General features: G+C 53.0%; 1 protein-coding gene across 1 annotated transcript; it reads left to right on the top strand.

The window, feature by feature from the left end:
- The first annotated feature begins 2,972 nt into the window (after positions 1–2,972).
- On the top strand, positions 2,973–4,423 carry LOC147119387 (uncharacterized). The gene is made up of 2 exons (XM_085984088.1): positions 2,973–2,976; positions 3,442–4,423. The coding sequence occupies exons 1-2, from the start codon at positions 2,973–2,975 to the stop codon at positions 4,311–4,313; spliced, it is 876 nt and encodes a 291-aa protein (XP_085840214.1). The 3' UTR covers positions 4,314–4,423.
- Positions 4,424–22,328: the final 17,905 nt, after the last annotated feature.

The following is a 22,328-nucleotide window of genomic DNA, read 5'->3' as shown; positions in this document are numbered from 1 at the left end:
TGAGTGTAGAACTGAACCCAGCCAGAGTCAGCACATTCAGGGGAGGAGAGAGAGAGGAACCAGTGAGTCTAAAACTGAACCCAGCCAGAGTCAGCACCTTCAGAGGAGGAGAGGGAGGGGAACCAGTGAGTGTGGAACTGAACCCAGCCACAGTCAGCACCTTCAGTGGAGGAGAGGGAGGGGAACCAGTGAGTGCAGAACTGAACCCAGCCAGAGTAAGCACCTTCAGCGGAGGAGAGGGAGGGGAACCAGTGAGTGTAGAACTGAACCTAGCCAGAGTCAGTGCTTTCAGCGGAAGAGAGAGAGGGGAACCAGTGAGTGTAGCACTGAATCCAGCCAGAGTCAGTGCCTTCAGCGGAAGAGAGAGAGGGGAACCAGTGAGTGTAGAACTGAACCCAGCCAGAGTCAGCACCTTCAGGGGAGGAGAGGGAGGGGAACCAGTGAGTGTAGAACTGAACCCAGCCAGAGTCAGCACATTCAGGGGAGGAGAGAGAGAGGAACCAGTGAGTCTAAAACTGAACCCAGCCAGAGTCAGCACCTTCAGAGGAGGAGAGGGAGGGGAACCAGTGAGTGTGGAACTGAACCCAGCCAGATTCAGCACCTTCAGGGGAGGAGAGGGAGTGGAACCAGTGAGTGTGGAACTGAACCCAGCCATAGTCAGTGCTTTCAGCGGAAGAGAGAGAGGGGAACCAGTGAATGTAGAACGGAACCCAGCCATAGTCAGCACCTTTAGGGGAGGAGAGGGAGGGGAACCAGTGAGTGTAGAACTGAACCCAGCCAGAGTCAGCACCTTCAGGGGAGGAGAGGGAGGGGAACCAGTGAGTGTAGAAATGAACCCAGCCAGAGTCAGCAACTTCCGGGGAGGAGAGAGAGAGAGAGAGGAACCAGTGAATCTAGAACTGAACCCAGCCAGAGTCAGCACCTTCGGGGGAGGAGAGGGAGGAGAACCAGTGAGTGTAGAACTGAACCCAGCCAGAGTCAGCACCTTCAGGGGAGGAGACAGAGAGAGGAACCAGTGAGTCTAGAACTGAACCCAGCCAGAGTCAGCATATTCAGTGGAGGAGAGGGAGGGGAACCAGTGAGTGTAGAACTGAACCCAGCCAGAGTCAGCACCTTCAGGGGAGGAGAGGGAGGGGAACCAGTGAGTGTAGAACTGAATCCAGCCAGGGTCAGCACCTTCAGGGGAGGAGAGGGAGGAGAACCAGCGAGTGTAGAACTGAACCCAGCCAGAGTCAGCACCTTCAGGGGAGGAGAGCCAGTGAGTGTAGAACTGAACCCAGCCAGAGTCAGTACCTTCAGGGGAGGAGAGAGAGGGGAACCAGTGAATGTAGAACAGAAGCCAGCCAGAGTCAGCACCTTCAGGGGAGGAGACAGAGAGAGGAACCAGTGAGTCTAGAACTGAACCTAGCCAGAGTCAGCATATTCAGTGGAGGAGAGGGAGGGGAACCAGTGAGTGTGGAAATGAACCCAGCCAGAGTCAGCACCTTCAGGGGTGGAGAGGGAGAGCAACCAGTGAGTAGAACTGAACCCAGCCAGAGTCAGCACCTTCAGGGGAGGAGAGAGAGGGGAACCAGTGAGTGTAGAACTGAACCCAGCCAGAGTCAGCACCTTCAGGGGAGGAGAGGGAGGAGAACCAGTGAGTGTAGAACTGAACCCAGCCGGAGTCAGTACCTTCAGGGGAGGAGAGAGAGGGGAACCAGTGAATGTAGAACAGAACCCAGCCAGAGTCAGCACCTTCAGGGGAGGAGAGGGAGGGGAGCCAGTGAGTGTAGAACTGGACCCAGCCAGAGTCAGCTCATTCAGGAGAGGAGAGGGAGGGGAACCAGTGAATGTTGAACTGAACCCAGCCACAGTCAGCACCTTCAGTGGAGGAGAGGGAGGGGAACCAGTGAGTGCAGAACTGAACCCAGCCAGAGTCAGCACCTTCAGCGGAGGAGAGGGAGGGGAACCAGTGAGTGTAGAACTGAACCTAGCCAGAGTCTGTGCCTTCAGCGGAAGAGAGAGAGGGGAACCAGTGAGTGTAGCACTGAATCCAGCCAGAGTCAGTGCCTTCAGCGGAAGAGAGAGAGGGGAACCAGTGAATGTAGAACGGAACCCAGCCATAGTCAGCACCTTTAGGGGAGGAGAGAGAGAGGAACCAGTGAGTCTAGAACTGAACCCAGCCAGAGTCAGCAACTTCCGGGGAGGAGAGAGAGAGAGGAACCAGTGAGTCTAGAACTGAACCCAGCCAGAGTCAGCACCTTCAGGGGAGGAGACAGAGAGAGGAACCAGTGAGTCTCGAACTGAACCCAGCCAGAGTCAGCATATTCAGGGGAGGAGAGGGAGGAGAACCAGTGAGTGTAGAACTGAACTCAGCCAGAGTCAGCACCTTCAGGGGAGGAGAGGGAGGAGAACCAGTGAGTGTAGAACTGAATCCAGCCAGGGTCAGCACCTTCAGGGGAGGAGAGGGAGGAGAACCAGCGAGTGTAGAACAGAAGCCAGCCAGAGTCAGCACCTTCAGGGGAGGAGAGAGAGAGAGGAACCTGTGAGTCTAGAACTGAACCTAGCCAGAGTCAGCATATTCAGTGGAGGAGAGGGAGGGGAACCAGTGAGTGTAGAACTGAACCCAGCCAGAGTCAGCACCTTCAGGGGAGGAGAGGGAGGAGAACCAGTGAGTGTAGAACTGAACCCAGCCAGAGTCAGCACCTACAGTGGAGGAGAGGGAGGGGAACCAGTGAGTGTAGAACTGAACCCAGCCAGAGTCAGCACCTTCAGGGGAGGAGAGGGAGAGGAACCAGTGAGTAGAACTGAACCCAGCCAGTGTCAGCACATTCAGGAGAGGAGAGGGGGGGAACCAGTGAGTGTAGAACTGAACCCAGCCAGAGTGAGCACCTTTAGGGGGAGGAGAGGGAGGGGAACCAGTGAGTGTAGAACTGAACCCAATGTGAGTCAGTATATTCAGCGAGAAGGATAAAGGTGTTGGAGATGGTGCGATGGGTTTGGATTTCAGCACAGGGAGGAGGGACAGTGTGTGGGATCGTGATTTATAGCTTTCGGGGAAAGAGAGAGGAAAGAATGTTCCATGGAAACTAGAATTGTCTGATCTGAATTTCTATCCTGGACTCACAGTGATGACATTTGTAAACTCCTTTTACAGGCTGTGAGAAGGGCAGCATTTACAGACCGCCAACTCAAACCAAACATCACATCAAGATCTGACAGAGTCACTCCATTCAGCAGGACCTGAATATAATCAGCCTTTGAATGTGGAAGGAGAAATGTTTGTCTGTTCTATCTGTGGGAAAAGATTTCAAATATCAGTGTGACTGGAAAAGCACAGAGACACACACACCCGAGTGAGAGTGTTCCAGTGCACTGACTGTGGAAAGAGCTTTAACCAGTTACACAGCCTGAAAAAACATCGCACCATTCACAGCGGGTAGAAACCATACACGTGTTGAGTGTGTGGACGAGGCTTCAACCGATCGTCCAACCTGGAGAGACACAAGGACACCCGCACCACGGAGAAACCGTGGAAATGTGGGGACTGTGGGAAGGGATTCAATTACCCATCCCAGCTGGAAACTCATCGACGCAGTCACACCGGGGAGAGGCCGTTCACCTGCTCCGACTGTGGGAAGGGATTTACTCGGCCATCCTACCTTCTGACACACCATCGAGTTCACACCGGGGAGAGGCCGTTCACCTGCTCCGTGTGTGGGAAGGGATTCACTCAGTCAACCCACCTTCTGACACACAACCGACTTCACACTGGGGAGAGGCCATTCACCTGCTCCATATGTGGGAAGGGATTCACTAACTCCTCCAGCCTCACTTCACACCAACTTATTCACTCTGATAAGAGACCTTTTAAATGTTTTGACTGTGAGAAGAGCTTTAAAAGCACAGCGGATCTTCTGACACACCAGCGAATTCACACTGGGGAGAGACCGTTCACCTGCTCCGTCTGTGGGAAGGGATTCACTCAATCATCCCAGCTTCTGATACACCAGCGAGTTCACACTGGTGAGAGGCCGTTCACCTGCTCCGTATGTGGGAAGGGATTCACTAATTCCTCCCAGCTTCTGATACACCAGCGAAGTCACACTGGGGAGAGGCCGTTCACCTGCTCTGTGTGTGGGAAGGGATTCACTCTGTCATCCAACCTGCAGACACACCGACGAGTTCACACTGGGGAGAGACCGTTCACCTGCTCCGTATGTGGGAAGGGATTCACTCAGTCATCCACCCTGCTGAGACACCAGCGAGTTCACGACCGACTGCAGGGGTTGGATTCTGCTGTTATTGCTGCTGTTAATCACATCCAGGACTGAACCATGTTAATTCTGACAGTCGGAGTTTTTGCTGATGTTAATAACCCCTCAAACTGGGCTGGAGTTTAATATTTTTCTATCTGTCGATTAAATCAGCTTTGTTTCTAACACACCGTGGGTCGAGTCCTTCATTTCTCCAAGATAAGGGGAGACTGATTGATGTCCTGTTAATGACTGCTTCATTTTTGGGCCTTTTTTCTCATTCAAGATTTTTTCAGTTCTCATACCTTAACATAGAAACATGGCCTACTCCTACTCCTACCTTCTATGTTTCTATGACAGTGTAGAGGGAGCTTTACTCTGTATCTAACCCGTGCTGTACCTGCCCTGGGGGTGTTTGATGGGACAGTGTAGAGGGAGCTTTACTCTGTATCTAACCCGTGCTGTACCTGCCCTGGGAGTGTTTGATGGGACAGTGTAGAGGGAGCATTACTCTGTATCTAACCCATGCTGTACCTGCCCTGGGGGTGTTTGATGGGACAGTGTAGAGGGAGCTTTACTCTGTATCTAACCTGTGCTGTACCTGCCCTGGGAGTGTTTGATGGGACAGTGTAGAGGGAGTTTTACTCTGTATAACCTGTGCTGTACCTGCCCTGGGAGTGTTTGATGGGAAAGTGTAGAGGGAGCTTTACTCTGTATCTAACCTGTGTTGTACCTAGAAAAATAGGAGCAGGAGTAGGCCATTCGGCCCTTCGAGCCTGCTCTGCCATTCAATATGATCATGGCTGATCCTCTATCTCAATACCATGTTCCTGCTCTCTCCCCAAACCCCATGATGCCTTTTGTGTCTAGAAATCTATCAATCTCCTTCTTAAATAGATTCAGTGGCTTGGCCTCTACTGCCTTCTGTGGTAGAGAGTTCCAAAGGTTCACCACCCTCTGAGTGAAGAAATTTCTCCTCATCTCAGTCCTAAATGTCCTACTCCGTATCCTGAGTCTGTGACCCCTCGTCCTAGACCCCCCAGCCAGGGGAAACATCCTCCCTGCATCCAGTCTGTCTAGCCCTGTCAGACTTTTATACGTTTCAATGAGATCCTCTCTCATTCTTCTAAACTCTATTGAATACAGACCTAGTCGACCCAATCTCTCCTCATACGACAGTCCTGCCATCCCAGGAATCAGTCTGGTGAACCTTCGCTGCACTCCCTCTATGGCAAGTACATCCTTTCTTAGGTAAGGAGACCAAAACTGCACACAGTACTCCAGGTGTGGTCTCACCAAGGCCCTGTATAACTGTCGTAAGACATCCTTGTGTAACGGCTTCAGCGGCACTTCCCTCTGCTCGCCGCCTGAGGGCGGTTTTTGAGGCTTCGGTGCGCTGCTGCCGTGCCTTTTGGCCCCTCTCCTCACCTGTTTCTCGAGTAATTGATCTCATCACAGTAATCAGGCTAGTTAATAAGGTTGTTTGTTTTTGTCCCTCTTTTAATGGACCAAGTAAATTAAACAAATAAACTGTAATTAAAACTCTAAAACTTTAAATAAACCTTAGCAAATCAAATTAAAATTTGGTTGTCCAATCCAATTATGCACTCCAGTCCCCGCGGCGGCCGCTGGTCACGGAAGTGCTCGAGCGCGCCGGCGGACACCGCGTGCTCCATCTCCAGGGCCACCCGGGCGCGAACATGGCCGCGGAAGAGAGGGAGGCAATCTGGCTGGACGACCCCCTTGACCGCCCGCTGCCTGGACCAATTGATGGCTTTTTTAGCCAGGCCCAGGAGCAGACCCACGAGGAGGTCCTCCAACCTGCCCGCTCCCCTCCGCACCGGGTGACCATAGATCAAGAGCGTGGGACTGAAGTGCAACCAAAAATCGAGGAATTAATTTGGATTACCAAATTCTAATTTGATTTATTAACGGTTATGTAAAGTTCTATTAGTTGCAGTTTATTTGTTTATTTTTGATTGGTCCTATCAAAAGAGGGACAAGACAAGGACAAAAACGAACAACTTTATTCATTCTCTGCCTTGCTCTCTGTGCTGCTGGTTCACCCAAAGGAGAGTGGAAAGTGGTGGTCTCCTTGACCAGGGAGTGGAGGAGAAGGAGAAACCCCAGACCACCACTACCAACTACCAGCAACAGCTACAACTGAGGTGCCTGGAGAGAGGACAGAGGGAAAGAGGAGGCCAACACCTACCAGAGGAGAGGCGAGGCGAGGCCTTTCCACCGCTGCCTCCCCAAATTGGCCTCCATTCCGGGTAAGGGAGAGAGGGGAGAGAAACAGCATCGACACCAACTGCTTGGAAGGAGGGAAGGTCAACATCTTCAACTGAACATCTGCAGGTGGGTGTCATTTGGTGCATTCTCCCAAAGACTTTGTATTGTAGGTGGGGGGAGGAAAGAAGACCGGCCGGAACACCAAGGGGTGCCTGTGTGTGTGTGTGTGTCTCTTGTAGTATACTAGGCCACACACACCACTAATAAGCACCCCTTCCATTGCCGGGCCTGGGACAGCTGGAGCTGCCTAGGTGAAGTCTCTAAATCAATTAATACATCGTTAAGACCTGGTGTAGGACTGAGCCTGGGCATCTCCAGCTTTCCCAAGTGAAGACATCTCCCCCTGCCGGAAGACCACCAACAGAGACTTTGTTTTTTCCATCGGAGAGTGCACCCCTGCTGACACCCACCCACCTACCATCCTGAGTGGCAACCCTGCCTTTGCGGCCTCCCTCCTTCCCCCCCCTCTCTCTCTCTCTTTGTCTCTCTCTGCTCTCAAGAGGCACCTCCATTAATCTTTTTATAAATTGCCACTTGAGCAGAGGGGAGAAGGCCCCTCTCCCAATCCAATCAATAAGGGGAGAGGTGGGCCTTTAATTTAACAGCTCCCTCTGCTCAAGGGAGGACTTTAAAATACCGGAGGCCATTTAACATCTTCAGGCCTATGAGTTGGCGTGAGTGTAGCTCTTTATAAAAACCACACCATAATGGCGTCTAATTCTTCACCGGTGGTGGGGCCGGCTAGGTCATATGCGGCGGTGGCAGCCACAGCCATGGCTGCTCCCGCTGCCTCTGCTGCCCCGTCACCTTTTTCTTTAATAAAAAAAAAGCTTGGGGTGAAGAGCTACACCCACCCCACAATGACAATTGAGGCGTGTGTAAAGGACATGGCTGGGGTTGTCGGCCCTTCAGCCATCCTCGCTGCCTCAAAAATGTACGGGAAGGCTGTGTTCTTCCTGGGGTCGGAGCGGGCGGTGTCCCTGGCCGTCACCAAGGGGCTCACCGTGGGCGGGACCTTTCTGCCGGTGGACCCCCTCGAGGCCACCGCGCAGAGGGTGGTTATTTCCAACCTCCCGCCCTTTGTTCCTGGTGAGCTCCTCCTCCCCCACTTATGTCAACTTGGGGAGGTGAGGTCGGGGATTACACCCATCCTGCTCGGCTTCCGGGAGGCCAGCCTTCGCCACGTTTTCTCCTTCCGGCGCCAACTTTTTATCCAGCTGGCGCGGGAGGAGGACACCGACGGGGCTTTCGTCATCCTCCACGAGGGGACCGCCTATCGCGTCTTCTGGATGTCAGACGGTGTGCAGTGCCACGCCTGCAAGGAGGTGGGGCACATCAGAAGAAACTGCCCCGCCTCCAAGGCCGCCAGATTGTCTGGCGTGGCCGAGGCTGGCGCTGCCGCCGCTCCCCCCCCCGGATCTGTCCGCGCGTCGGGTGCCACTGATGCGCGGTCGACGTTGGAGGCTGATGCCACCGGGGAAGACGGGCTGCAACCTCTCACATTCTGCATATATATGAAAAACGGACTCCTCCAGGCCGCAGAACAAACAGGTGGCCTGGGAGTCCGTGAACCTGCTTAAAAATATATTGCACGGGACTGGCCCATGCAACACCCTCCAGGCCAAGTCCCCAGTAGAACAGGGGAGGACTCCCGCATAGAGAGCCCTCCATTGGGGACCTCCGCCTCCGCCGGAAGGCAAGACGGCACGCCACGGCGTGTCCGGACGGCAGGCGAAGATGACAAAGTGGAAAGTGTGCAGGAGCAGCCCATACAGGAAACACCTCCGTGCGGAATGAAAAGGCACGGAGGGTATTTCCTCGAGATGGCTCAAGTTGTGAGGCGCCGGTTCCCGAGGGGGGTTTTGGGCCTGGGCGCCGATAAGGAATTCCGTCCGAACGGGGGAAAGCTCGGACGGGATCGCCCCACGCACTTGAGCCGCCTCTACACCTCGTGGCGCCGGGGCGCAGCGTCGCTTTCATCGACTTGATGGCATTGACCGCGAGCTGGACGTTGGCCCAAGACATGCGCCGCGCCAACTTCTCTGGTGCCATCCAGCCCGCTCCTCCGCCATCGAGCATGTCCCCGACTCTAGTCACCTTGCCAGGCACAGCCATGCCCTCCACCAGCCACCTGAACCGGTGGACGTGGAGGTGCGGATTCCTGAACAGCGGCTCCCGAAGGACAGCCGCCATTCCTGACGGGGGAGAGCTCCGCCTGGAAGCGACATAGTTCCAAACCCATAGCAGTTCCTGGTAGAAGACAGGCAGCTCCCGCAGGCTGGCACGTGTGCCACCCACTTCCAAAAACAGGAGCTGCATGTCGTAATTGAGGCCGTGCAGCTGGCGGAAAAAATACGTCGCCAGCGCACACCATCTTGGAGGATTCTCAACGTACAGGTATCTCTGCAGCGTTTGAAGACGGAAAGTCGCAGCCTGGGTGCGGAGGCACACCAGCGCCTGACCGCCCTCCCTAAGCGGGAGACTCAGAACCGCGGCAGAGACCCAGTGCTTCCTTTTGTCCCAGAAGAAGTCGACGAGCTTCTTCTGCATCTTGGCGACAAACGCAGGGGGAGGGATCAAAGTGAAGAACCGGTACCACAACATGGCGGCCACCAGTTGGTTTTTGGCCATCGCTCGACCCCTGTAGGACAACACTCGGAGCAATCCTGTCCAGCGTCCTAAGCGAGTGGTGACTTTGGCCTCCAACTCTTGCCAGTTCACCGGCCAGGCGTCCTCGGCAGGGCTAACGTAGACACCCAAGTAGAGGAGGTGCGTGGTGCTCCAGGCGAAGGGCCTGAACTCCTCCGGCAGGGAGTCCACCCGCCACTGACCCACCAGGAGTCCGGAACATTTCTCCCAGTTGATCTTGGCGGAGGATGCGTCCGAGTAAATCTGCTGGCATTCCCGCATCCTCCGCAAGTCAACGGGATCCGTGACCGTGAGGAGCATGTCATCGGCTTAAGCCGAGAGGACCACCTCCACGCCCGGCCCTTGCAGAGCCAGTCCCATCAACCTCTTTCGCAAGAGGCGCAGGAAAGGCTCTACGCAAACGGCGTATAACTGGCCGGACATGGGGCATCCCTGACGCACCCCCCTCCCGAAGCGAAGGGGCGCCGTCAAGGACCCGTTAACTTTAATCAGACACTCTGGGGCAGCGTACAGAAGTAGGATCCGGGTGACAAAATGTGTCCCGAACCCGAATGCACGCAGAGTCCTGAAGAGATACTCGTGATCTACCCTGTCGAACGCCTTCTCCTGATCCAGGGAAAGGTAGGCGGCCGACAGACCAGCCCTCTGGGAATGGTGGACCAGGTCCCAGACCAGATGGATGTTATCATGGATGGTCCGGCCCGGGACCGTGTAGGACTGGTCGGGGTGGATCATGTGGGCCAGCACGGCGCCTAGGCGAGCAGACATGGCCCTGGCAAAAATGTTGTAGTCTGTGCTGAGGAGGGAGACCGGGCGCCAGTTCTTAAGGAGGCGGAGATCGCCCTTCTTAGGCAGCAGGACAATAACCGCCCTGCGCCAAGAGAGGGGCATCTCCCCGGTCACCAAAATTTCCCCCAGGACCCGCGCGTAGTCACCTCCCAAGACATCCCAGAATGCCCTGTGGTACTCCACGGTCAGCCCGTCCAGCCCCGGGGACTTTCCCCTGGAGAGCTGGCGGAGGGCGCCGGTCAGCTCCTCCAGACTCAGAGGAGCGTCCAATTTTTCGGCGCCCTCCAGGCCAACCTTCGGCAGGTGCTCCCACAAAACTCTGCATGCATCCTCGCTGGACGGATCCGGAGAGAACAGAGCCCCATAATTGGCATGGGCCTCCGTGCTGATGCCCTCCGAATCCGAGACCAGAGATCTGTCGTGGGCCAGCAGCCCCAAGAGCTGCTTACTGACCCCCCGTCTTTTATCCAGCGAGTAGAAGAAGGGGGAGCCACGGTCCAGGTCCCGCAGGAACTGGATCCGCGACCTCACGTACGCGCCTTGGGACCCGACGAGCTGCAGGTCCTTCAGCGCACCCTTCTTCTCTTCGTACACCTTCCACAGGGCTGGGTCCTCGGCGACTTGACCGAGAGGGGACTCCAGGTCGAGCACCTCCTTCTCCAACCGCCCGACCCGGGCCTCCCGCCTCTTGGTCGACCCCTTTGCGTACTCCTGACAGAGGAGATGGACGTGAGCCCTGCCCATGTCCCACCATAGCCTCAAGGAGGGGAAGCCCCCCCACTTCCTTCTCCAGTCGGCCCAGCACCGACGAAACGAATCCTGGAACCGCGCGTCCTCCAGCAGCAGGTTGTTAAAATGCCAGTACACGGACCCCCGCCATGCACGCAGCGGAACGAGCTCCGCCCACACCAGGTGGTGGTCCGTGCACGGCACCGGCCGCATGGAAGCCGCCGGAACGCAGGAGACGTACGCCCGGGAAATATAAAGGCGGTCGATTCTGGACCATCCTCCTCCAGACCTCACGCTAGTGAAGGCGCTGGAGTCAGGGTGGAGATGTCGCCAGACATCCACCAAGTCGAAGGACCCGACCAGGTCCCTCAACTTCTCCATCGCCGCCGGGCATCTCTCGGGGCCGAACGGTCCCTTGCCTCAAGAGTGCAGTTAAAATCCCCCCCGAAGATGACGCACTCACCCGCATCGATGGAGCCCAGAAGAGCGGACACTTCTTCAAAGAAGCGCACTTGCAGCGCACCGGCCTGAGGGGCGTACATGTTCACTAGATGGAGCGGCACGCCCCCGAGGTGAACAGTGACCTGGAGCAAGCGGCCCGGCACGTGCTCCTTGACCCCCAAGATCTCCAGCTGAAAATGCGGGGCCAGCAAGATAGCCACCCCGCTGGAAACGCTGGAGAGGTGACTCATGCTGACCCCTCCTTGCCACTCCAGGAGCCACGCGGCCTCGTCTCTCGGAACGGTGTGGGTTTCTTGCAGGAAGCACACCGCATACTTCGCGTCCCGAAGGACTGAAAGGTTATTAAATCTGTGGCGAGCCTCCCTGCTGCCGTTGATGTTGAGGCTGGCTATGGTTATCTTCATATCAGAAGCATAGTGCAACCTCTACCTACACCTAACGGGGGGAGGGAGCGCAGCCGCTAGTCGACCGCCACTCCCTCAGCAGCCCAGTGAGGAACGACCTGAGCCGACGCAGCTCGAGCGGGCTCACGTCCGCGTCCGCGCCCATGGTCTTGACGGCAGCGCGGACCGACCCGATGAGCAGCGCCAGCTCCGACCACCTGGTGAGGGCCAGCCGGGTCTTGTTTTGATGACCCTGGCACACGGCCACAAAATCCCGGAGTTCCCTGACGGGAATGAGGGGAGACTCGGCGAGGGGCACGAGGTCATCCATCGCCTCGTCAGCGATGGAATCCAACTCGTCCTCCGCGCCCATCACCGAGTCCCCGTCCTCCTCCGGGGGGTCGCCACCAGCGGCCGACCCGTCCGTCGTGCAGTGCGCAGCGAACGGCTCGGCCGCATCAGCCGGCCCCGCCTCCGCCCGGATCCCACCCCCAGGATCGGTGGCAGAGGATTCCTCCCTAGGCTCCTCCGGGGGCGTTGGGCCAGAAGACGGCGGCGGTTCAGAGTCCCCCTCCGCCCCAGACGCCAGAACGACCGGAGAAATCGGAGAGAAAACAAATCCGAATTCCTCCAGGATGTCTGGCGCCGGAGACACAGTCAGAGGACCTTCCCCTTCCCCGCCACCGGCCTCCGACCCAGCAGATGGGGTGTTTTTAACTAAAGCCTCGACCAGGTCGAGCAGCCCCTGGGAAATGTCCGGGTCGCTTTGGGCGAGCTCACTTTCCTCGAACTCGCCTGACACAGACCCCAGGCCGCCCGACCCGGCGAGGGGTAACGGTACAGATAAAATGTCTACATCCACCGTGGATTGTTCCGCGACCCCCCCCCCCATGGGCAGGGTCTCGTCCCCATCCCCGGGAGGCACGTGCTGGACAGACACATCTGCCTCAGCCTCCCGAGGGACAGGCGACCCCTGCCAATCGCTGGTGATGGTGACAGCGGTGGGCGGGGGCGCAGTGCCCGCAGCGGGTGACGACTCCCCCTGCTCGGAGGGACCTTCCTCCTCCCGGTCCTCCTCCTCTTCCAGGGGGTCGCGCCTTCTTTTTAGCTCGGAGGGAGCGAGGGAGACCTCCATGTCTGCAGAGGCCTCCTCCTCTGCTCCCTCCAGCGTAGCAGGTTTTTCGGGTTCCTCGGGCCCGAGCCCGGCCGCAGGTACCGGGGTTTCCGCTATGGCGGTTGCGGCCACAGGCTCGGGCATGAGGCCCCTTCTGCCCTCGTCTGCCCCGACCAACTCCGCGAGGAGCGCGGGTGTCAGGGGCTCTAATTTAGGGTTCGGCCCTCCGCGGGGGGATCCGCCCTGAGGTGTTTTGTCTTACGCCGGGACTTCCTTCCGCCCGGACGGGCTCCCTCCCCCCCACCGGAAGCCCCGGTGGCACGGCCTCCGACGTCGACCGCGCATCAGTGGCACCCGACGCGCGGACAGATCTGGGGGGGAGCGGCGGCAGCGCCAGCCTCGGCCACGCCAGACGATCTGGCGGCCTTGGAGGCGGGGCAGTTTCTTCTGATGTGCCCCACCTCCTTGCAGGCGTGGCACCGCACACCATCCAACGTCCAGAAGACGCGATAGGCGGTCCCCTCGTGGAGGACGACGAAAGCCCCGTCGGTGTCCTCCTCCCGCGCCAGCTGGATAAAAAGCTGGCGCCGGAAGGAGAAAACGTGGCGAAGGCTGGCCTCCTGGAAGCCGAGCGGGATGGGCGTAATCCCCGACCTCAACTCCCCAAGTTGACATAAGTGGGGGAGGAGGAGCTCACCAGGAACAAAGTGCGGGAGGTTGGAAATAACCACCCTCTGCGCGGTGGCTTCGAGGGGGTCCACCAGCAGAAAGGTCCCACCCACGGTGAGCCCCTTGGTGATGGACAGGGACACCGCCCGCTCCGACCCCAGGAAGAACACAGCCTTCCCGTACATTTTTGAGGCAGCGAGGATGGCTGAAGGGCCGACAACCCCAGCCATGGCCTTTGCACACGCCTCAATTGTCATTGTGGGGTGGGTGTAGCTCTTCACCCCAAGCTTTTTTGTTATTAAAGAAAAAGTTGATGGGGCAGCAGAGGCAGCGGGAGCAGCCGTGGCTGTGGCTGCGACCGCCGCATATGACCTAGCCGGCCCCGCCACCGGCGAAGAATTAGACGCCATTATGTGGTGGTTTTTATAAAGAGCTACACTCACCCCAAGTCACAGGCCTGAAGATGTTGAAGATGGCCTCCGGTTTTTTTAAGCCCTCCCTTGAGCAGAGGGAGCTTTTAAATTAAAGGCCCACCTCTCCCCTTATTGATTGGATTGGGAGAGGGGCCTTCTCCCCTCTGCTCAAGTGGCAATTAATAAAAAGATTAATGGAGGTGCCTCTTGAGAGAGAGAGCAGAGAGAGACAAAGAGAGAGAGAGAGGGGGGGGGTGGTGGGAAGGAGGGAGGCCGCAAAGGCAGGGTTGCCACTCAGGATGGTAGGTGGGTGGGTGTCGGCAGGGGTCCACTCTCCGATGGAAAAAACAAAGTCTCTGTTGGTGGTCTTCAGGCAGGGGGAGAAGATGTCTTCGCCTGGGAAAGCTGGAGATGCCCAGGCTCAGTCCTACACCAGGTCTTAACGATGTATTAATTAATTTAATTTAAAGACTTCACCTAGGCAGCTCCAGCTGTCCCAGGCCTGGCAATGGAAGGGGTGCTTATTAGTGGTGTGTGTGGCCTAGTATACTACAAGAGCCACACACACACACACAGACACCCCTTGGTGTTCCGGCCGGTCTTCTTTCCTCCCCCCACCTACAATACAAAGTCTTTGGGAGAATGCACCAAATGACACCCACCTGCAGATGTTCAGTAGAAGATGTTAGCCTTCCCTCCTTCCAGGCAGTTGATGGTTGGTGTCGATGCTGCTCCTCTCCCCTCTCTCCTTCTCCTGGAATGGAGGCCAATTTGGGGAGGCAGTGGTGGAAAGGCCTCTCCTCTAGTAGATGTTGGCCTCCTTTTCCCTCCGTCCTCTCTCTCCAGACACCTCAGTTGTAGCTGTTGCTGGTAGATGGTAGTGGTGGTCTGGGGTTTCTCCTTCTCCTCCACTCCCTGGTCAAGGAGACCACCACTTTCCACTCTCCTTCAGGATGAACCAGCAGCACAGAGAGCAAGGCAGAGAATGAATAAAGTTGTTCGTTTTTGTCCTTGCCTTGTCCTCTGTGCCTGTGGCCTCACCTGTGTGTTGTTAATATATTTGTCTCCTGTCTCATTTGATTAATTATGTCACGTGACCACTCTGGCCTGTATTTAAGCTTCCTGTTTCCTGTCCTCTTTGCTCAGTCCTGTGTTCGCCTGCCTGCAGGTAGCAGCTCTCTCGAGTCTCTCCTGAATTCCCTTTCGAGTGTTACCCTGTTTCTATGTTCTCAAGTCTCAAGGAAGCATTTTTCGAGTTCTACCCGGTCTCGAGTCCCTGGATAGGTTTCCTGCGCTTGGGTCCACTACCGTAACCCTAGCAAAACGGCCCCGTGAATGCACGGCCCCGTGACAATAGGACTGAGCCGTACATGAACCCAGCAGAAACCAACCAGCCAAGGTTTGAAACTCTCAAGTTAATTCTCGAGCTTTCTTGGGCAAATATTTGGTCTCCTAGGAAGAAGACCCCCGCTGTGTCGTTGTGTTTAATTTTTTGAGTCCCCGAGGAAGAAGACCTCCACTGTGTTAAAATTTCGAGTGAACTTTCAAGTTTCCTGGGCCTTTGTTGCTAAATTCTCAAGTGAATTCTCAAGCCTCCTGGGCCTCTACTGTGTTAAATTCTCAAGTAAACTCTCAAGTTTCCTGGGCCTTCGTTGTGTTATATTTTCAAGTCAACTCTCAAGCTTCCTGGGCCTCTACTGTGTTGGACCCCCAAGTGAACTCTCAGGCCTCCTGTTGGCCTTCATAGTGTTAGATTTTTGAGTCAACTTTCAAGTTTCCTGGGCCTCCCGTTGTGTTAAACTTTCAAGTCAACTTTCAAGTTTCCTGGGCCTTCATAGTGTTAAATCTTCGAGTGAACTTTCAAGTCTACTGGACCTTCATTGTGTTTAACTCTCAAGCTTCCTGGCCCTCTACTGTGTTAAATTCTCAAGTTAAATTTTCGAGTGAACTCTCAAGTCTCCTGGCCCTCATTGTGTTAAACTCTCGAGTGAACTTTCAAGTTTCCCGGACTTTCATTGTGTTAACTTTTTAGTTAACTGTCAAGCTTCCTGGGCCTCTACTGTGTTAGACTCCCAAGTGAACTCTCAAGTTTCCTGGGCCTTCATTGTGTTAAATTCTCAAGTGAACTCTCAAGTTTCCTGGGCCTTCATTGTGTTAAATTCTCAAGTCAACTCTCAAGCTTCCTGGGCCTTCGTTGTGTTAAACTCTCGAGCTCTCTTGGGCAAATGTTTGGTCTCCTAGGAAGAAGACTCCCCGCTGTGTCTGTGTGTATAATTTTTGAGTCTCCTAGGAAGAGGACCCCCGCTGTGTTTGCCACCCTCCTGGTTTAGACAGGTTTAATTTTCGAGCTCTCCTGGACAAGATAAAGAGTAAAGAAAAGTAAGATGAAAAGGAGTTTTTCCAGTTCTCCTGGGCAAATTAAGTAAGCTTTCGAGCTCTCCGGGACAAAATAAACTCTCGAGCTCTCCTGGACAAGATAAACTCTCGAACTCTTCGGTTTTGGTATCGATAAACTTTTGAGCTCCCCTGGATAAGATAGAAACATAGAAACATAGAGATAGGAACAGGAGTAGGCCATTCGGCCCTTCGAGCCTGCTCCGCCATTCAATGAGATCATGGCTGATCTTCATCTGAGATCTTAGCTGATCTTACCAGTTCAGTACCCCGTCCCCGCCTTTTCTCCGTAACCCTTAATCCCCTTAGCCTTCAGAAATATATCCAATTCTCTCTTGAAAATATTTATTGAATTAGCCTTCACAGCCCTCTGTGGCAGGGAATTCCACAGGCTCACCACTCTTTGAGTGAAGAAATTCTTCCTCATCTCTGTTTTAAATGATTTGCCCGCTATTTTTAGACTGTGACCCCTGGTTCTGTGCTCCCCTGCCATTGGAAACATTCTCTCTGAATTCAGCCTGTCCAGGCCTGCCATAATTTTATATGTTTCGATGAGATCCCCTCTCAATCTTCTAAACTCCAGTGAGTACAAGCCCAAACTATTCAATCTCTCCTCGTAGGTCATTCCCGCCATTCCAGGTATCAGCCTGGTGAATCGCCGCTGCACTCTTTCCATGGCAAGAACATCCTTCCGCAGATGGGGCGACCAAAACTGTACACAATACTCCAGATGCGGTCTCACCAGCACCTTGTACAGCTGTAGTAAGGTATCCCTATTCCTATACTCGAACCCCCTTGATATGAAGGCCAACATACCATTTGCCTTCTTAATCGCCTGTTGCACCTGCATGCTCTCCTTCAGTGACTGGTGCACAAGAACACCCAGGTCCCTCTGCACTTCCCCATCTCCCAATCTATTGCCATTTAGATAATAATCTACCCTCCTGTTTTTACCCCCAAAGTGGATAACCTCGCATTTATCCACATTATAGTGCATCTGCCACGTATCCGCCCATTCCCCCAACCTGTCCAAATCGCACTGTAGCCTCCTGACATCCTCATCAGAGCCCACCCCTCCTCCTAGTTTAGTGTCGTCAGCGAATTTGGAAATATTGCATCCAATTCCCTGATCCAGATCATTTATATATATTGTGAACAGCTGGGGTCCCAGGACAGATCCTTGCGGCACCCCGCTGGTCACTGCCTGCCACTCCGAAAACGAGCCGTTTATTCCAACTCTCTGTTTTCTATCCGCCAGCCAGTTCTCTATCCACGTTAATACTTTGCCCCCAATCCCATGAGCCTTAATTTTGCATGATAATCTTTTGTGTGGAACCTTATCGAAGGCTTTCTGGAAGTCAAGGTACACCACATCCACTGGCTCTCCCCCATCTATTTTACCAGTTACTTCCTCAAAAAATTCCAGCAGATTAGTCAAACACGATTTACCCTTTGTAAATCCATGTTGACTCTGTCCGATCCTTTCCCCATTTGTCAAGTGCTCCGCTATTTTATCCTTAATAATGGACTCTAGCATTTTGCCCACAACCGATGTAAGGCTTACTGGTCTATAATTCCCTGCTTTCTCTCTACCCCCCTTTTTAAATATTGGGGTAACATTAGCTACCCTCCAATCCATGGGTACTGTTCCCGAGTCAATGGAGTTCCGGAAGATGATCCTTAGAGCATCTGCTATCTCCAGGGCCACCTCCTTAAGTACCCTAGGATGTAGTTTATCAGGCCCCGGGGATTTGTCGGCCTTCAGTCCCCTCAACTTACCCAACACCATATCCCTAGAGATACTAATTTCTGTCAGCTCCTCCCTCTCATTAGTCCCTATGTTTGCCGATATTCCTGGGAGGTTATTTGTGTCCTCCTTTGTGAATACAGAACCAAAGTATGAGTTTAATTGGTCTGCCATTTCCTTATTCTCCATTATATATTCTCCCGAATCGGACTGCAAGGGACCGACTTGGGATTTTACCAGTCTTTTCCTCCTGATATACCGATAAAAGCTTTTGCAGTCTGTCTTTATGTTTGCTGCAAGTTTACTTTCGTATTCTATTTTCCCCTTCCTGATTAATCCCTTTGTCCTCTTTTGCTGTATCCTGTACTGCCCCCAATCTTCCGGTCTGGTGCTTTTTTTTGCCAGTTGATATGCCCTTTTTTTTGATTTTATGCTGTCCCTAATTTCCCTCGTTATCCACGGTTGAGCCACCTTTTTAGGTTTATTTTTATGCCAAACCGGTATAAACATGTTCTGGAATTCTTCCATTCTATCTTTGAATGCTTGCCATTGTCTATCCACTGTCAATCCCCCCAGAAACACCACCCAATCAATCTTACCCAATTCCCGTCTCATACCCTCGTAATTCCCTTTATTTAAGTTCTGGACCTTAGTCTCTGATTCAATTTCCTCACTCTCCATCTCGACTGAGAGCTCGATCATATTATGATCGCTCTGACCCAAGGGGCCTCGTACAAGAAGATTGTTGATAAGTCCCTTCTCATTGCACAATACCCAGTCTAAAATGGCCTGATCTCGAGTCGGCTCCTCGACATATTGGTCCAGATAACCGTCCCGAAAACATTCCAGGAATTCCTCCTCCTCAGAATTTTTACTAATTTGGGTAGTCCAATCAATATGTAAATTAAAGTCACCCATGATGACAGCTGTGCTCTTATCGCACGCTTCTCTAATTTCCCTTTTTATGCCTTCCCTCACCTCCATATTACTATTTGGAGGCCTATATATCACACCCACTAACGTTTTCCTCCCCTTGCTATTTCTCATTTCTACCCATACAGATTCCGTTTCATCCGAGTTAATATCCTTCCTTTCCATTGCATTAATCCCCTCCTTTACCAGCAATGCTACCCCACCTCCCCTACCTTTTTGCCGATCCTTCCTAAATATTGTATATCCCTGGATGTTAAGTTCCCAGCCTTGCCCACCCTGCAGCCACGTTTCTGTAATCCCAATCAAATCATACTTTTGAGCTCTCCTGGATAAGAGTCTCAAGCTCCCCTGGATAAGAAACTTTTGAGCTCTCCTGGAGAAGAAACTTTTGAGCTCTCCTGGATAAGAGTCTCAAGCTCCCCTGGATAAGAGACTTTTGAGCTCTCCTGGATAAGAGTCTCAAGCTCCCCTGGATAAGAAACTTTTGAGCTCCCCTGGATAAGAAACTTTCGAGCTCTCCTGGACAAGATAAACTCTCAAGTTCTCCTGGACAAGTTAAACTTTCGAGCTCTCCTGGACAAGTTAAACTTTCGAGCTCTCCTGGACAAGATAAACTCTCAATTTCTCCTGGACAAGATAAACTTTCAAGCTCTCCTCGATAGGATACTCTCAAGTTCTCCTGGACAAGTTAAACTTTCGAGTTCTCCTGGACAAGATAAACTCTCAAGCTCTCCTGGACAATTAAAACTTTCGAGCTCTCCTGCACAAGATAAACTCTCAAGTTATCTTGGGCAAATATTTGGGCTTTTGCTGTGTTTTGTGCTGTTGAACTCTCGAGCGCTCCCGAGCTCCCACTTTGTTTTTTGTGTTTAATTCTCGAGTCTCGCTAAAAATAAAGTATAAAAAAATTAAATAAATAAATAAAATTGTGATCATCTTAGGCTTATGGGACGTCAGGTGTTGTCCCTAAAGGGGGGGGTACTGTAACGGCTTCAGCGGCACTTCCCTCTGCTCGCCGCCTGAGGGTGGTTTTTGAGGTTTCGGTGCGCTGCTGCCATGCCTTTGGGCCCCTCTCCTCACCTGTTTCTCGAGTAATTGATCTCATCAGAGTAATTAGGCTAGTTAATAAAGTTGTTCGTTTTTGTCCTTGTCTTGTCCTCTGTGCCTCTGGCCTCACCTGTGTGTTGTTAATGTATTTGTCTCCCTGTCTCATTTGATTAATTATGTCACGTGACCACTCTGGCCTGTATTTAAGCTTCCTGTTTCCTGTCCTCTTTGCTCAGTCCTGGGTTCGCCTGCCTGCACGTAGCAGCTCTCTCGAGTCTCTCCTGAATCTCCTTTCGAGTGTTACCATGTCTCTGTGTTTTCGAGTCTCAAGGGAAGCTTCTTTCGAGTTCTACCCGGTCTCGAGCCCCTGGATAGGATTCCTGTGCTTGGGTCCACTACTGAAACCCTAGCAAAACGGCACCGTGAATGCACGGCCCCGTGACACCTTGCCCCTGTACTCAAATCCTCTTGCAATGAAGGCCAACATATCATTTGCCTTCCTAACTGCTTGCTGCACCTGCATGTTTGCTTTCAGTGACTGGTGTACAAGGACACCCAGGTCCCTTTGCACATCAACATTTCCCAATCTATCACCATTTAAATAATACTCTGCCTTTCTGTTTTTCCTACCGAAGTGGATAACTTCACATTTATCCATGTTATACTGCATCTGCCATGTATTTGCCCACTCACTCAACTTGTCTAAATTGCCTTGAAGGCTCTTTGCATCCTCCTCACAACTCACAATCCCACCTAGTTTCGTGTCGTCAGCAAACTTGGAAATATTACATTTAGTTCCCTCATCCAAATCATTGATATATATTGTGAATAGCTGGGGCCCAGGTGCTGATCCCTGTGGTATCCCACTAGTCACTGCCTGCCACCCCAAAGAAGCCCCATTTATTCCTACTCTCTGTTTCCTGTCTGTTAACCAATTTTTAATCCATGCTTGTATATTACCCCCAATCCCATGTGCTTTAATTTTGCACACCAACCTCTTATGTGGGACTTCATCAAAGGCCTTCTGAAAATCCAAATACACCACATCCATTGGTTCTCCCTTATCAATTCTAATAGTTACAGCCTCAAAAAACGCCAGTAGGTTTGTCAAACATGATTTCCCTTTCCTAAATCCATGTTGACTGTGTCTAATCCCGTTGATATTTTCTAAGTGTCGTGTTATCACATCCTTTATAATAGAGTCTAGCAGTTTCCCTACTACTGATGTTAGGCGAACGGGTCTGTAGTTCCTTGTTTTCTCTCTCCCTGGGAGTGTTTGATGGGACAGTGTAGAGGGAGCTTTACTCTGTATCTAACCCGTGCTGTACCTGCCCTGGGAGTGTTTGATGGGACAGTGTAGAGGGAGCTTTACTCTGGATCTAACATCTGCTGTACCTGCCCTGGGAGTGTTTAATGGGACAGTGTAGAGGGAGCTGTACTCTGTATCTAACCCGTGCTGTACCTGCCCTGGGAGTGTTTGATGGGACAGTGCAGAGGGAGCTTTACTCTGTATCTAACCCGTGCTGTACCTGCCCTGGGAGTGTTTGATGGGACAGTGTAGAGGGAGCTTTACTCTGTATCTAACCCGTGCTGTACCTGCCCTGGGAGTTTTTGATGTGACAGTGTAGAGGGCGCTTTACTCTGTATCTAACCTGTGCTGTACCTGCTCTGGGAGTGTTTGATGGGACAGTGTAGAGGGAGCTTTACTCTGTATCTAACATCTGCTGTCCCTGCCCTGGGAGTGTTTGATGGGACAGTGTAGAGGGAGCTTTACCCTGTATCTAACCTGTGCTGTACCTGCCCTGGGAGTGTTTGATGGGACAGTGTAGAGGGAGCTTTACTCGGTATCTAACCCGTGCTGTATCTGCCCTGGGAGAGTTTGATGCGACAGTGTAGAGGGAGCTTTACTCTGTATCTAACCCGTGCTGTACCTGTCCTGGGAGAGCTTGATGGGACAGTGTAGAGGGAGCTTTACTCTGTATCTAACGCGTGCTGTACCTGCCCTGGGAGTGTTTGATGGGACAGTGTAGAGGGAGCTTTACTCTGTATCTGACCCGTGCTGTACCTGCCCTGGGAGTGTTTGATGGGACAGTGTAGAGGGAGCTTTACTCTGTATCTAACCTATGCTGTACCTGCCTTGGGAGTGTTTGATGGGACAGTGTAGAGGGAGCTTTGTAAGATTCGAAATTTTCAGTAATTTAATCACGCAAGAAAACAGGGTTAATACAACAGTTTTATTGACCAAAAGAAGCTTGTACAGAAAAACCTTTGATAAAAAGGGCATACAAAGTGGCCGCCGGACCTCATGATCAGTTTCTGGGACCATTTGATTTCTGTTACTGCAAGCCAGACAGGCTTCTGGATTGAGGACAGTAAGCCCGCGAAAGCCAGTGTCGGGAAAACGAAACTCAGGGAACTGAGCATAAATATTAATTGGATTCTAAGTACAAGACAGTTTCAGGTAACAGGATG

Source organism: Somniosus microcephalus, chromosome 4, assembly GCF_052327205.1.
Source record: "Somniosus microcephalus isolate GS21.2 chromosome 4, FLI_Smic_1.0, whole genome shotgun sequence".
Classification (NCBI taxonomy): Eukaryota; Metazoa; Chordata; class Chondrichthyes; order Squaliformes; family Somniosidae; genus Somniosus; species Somniosus microcephalus.
This window is presented reverse-complemented; position numbering and strand designations above follow the sequence as displayed.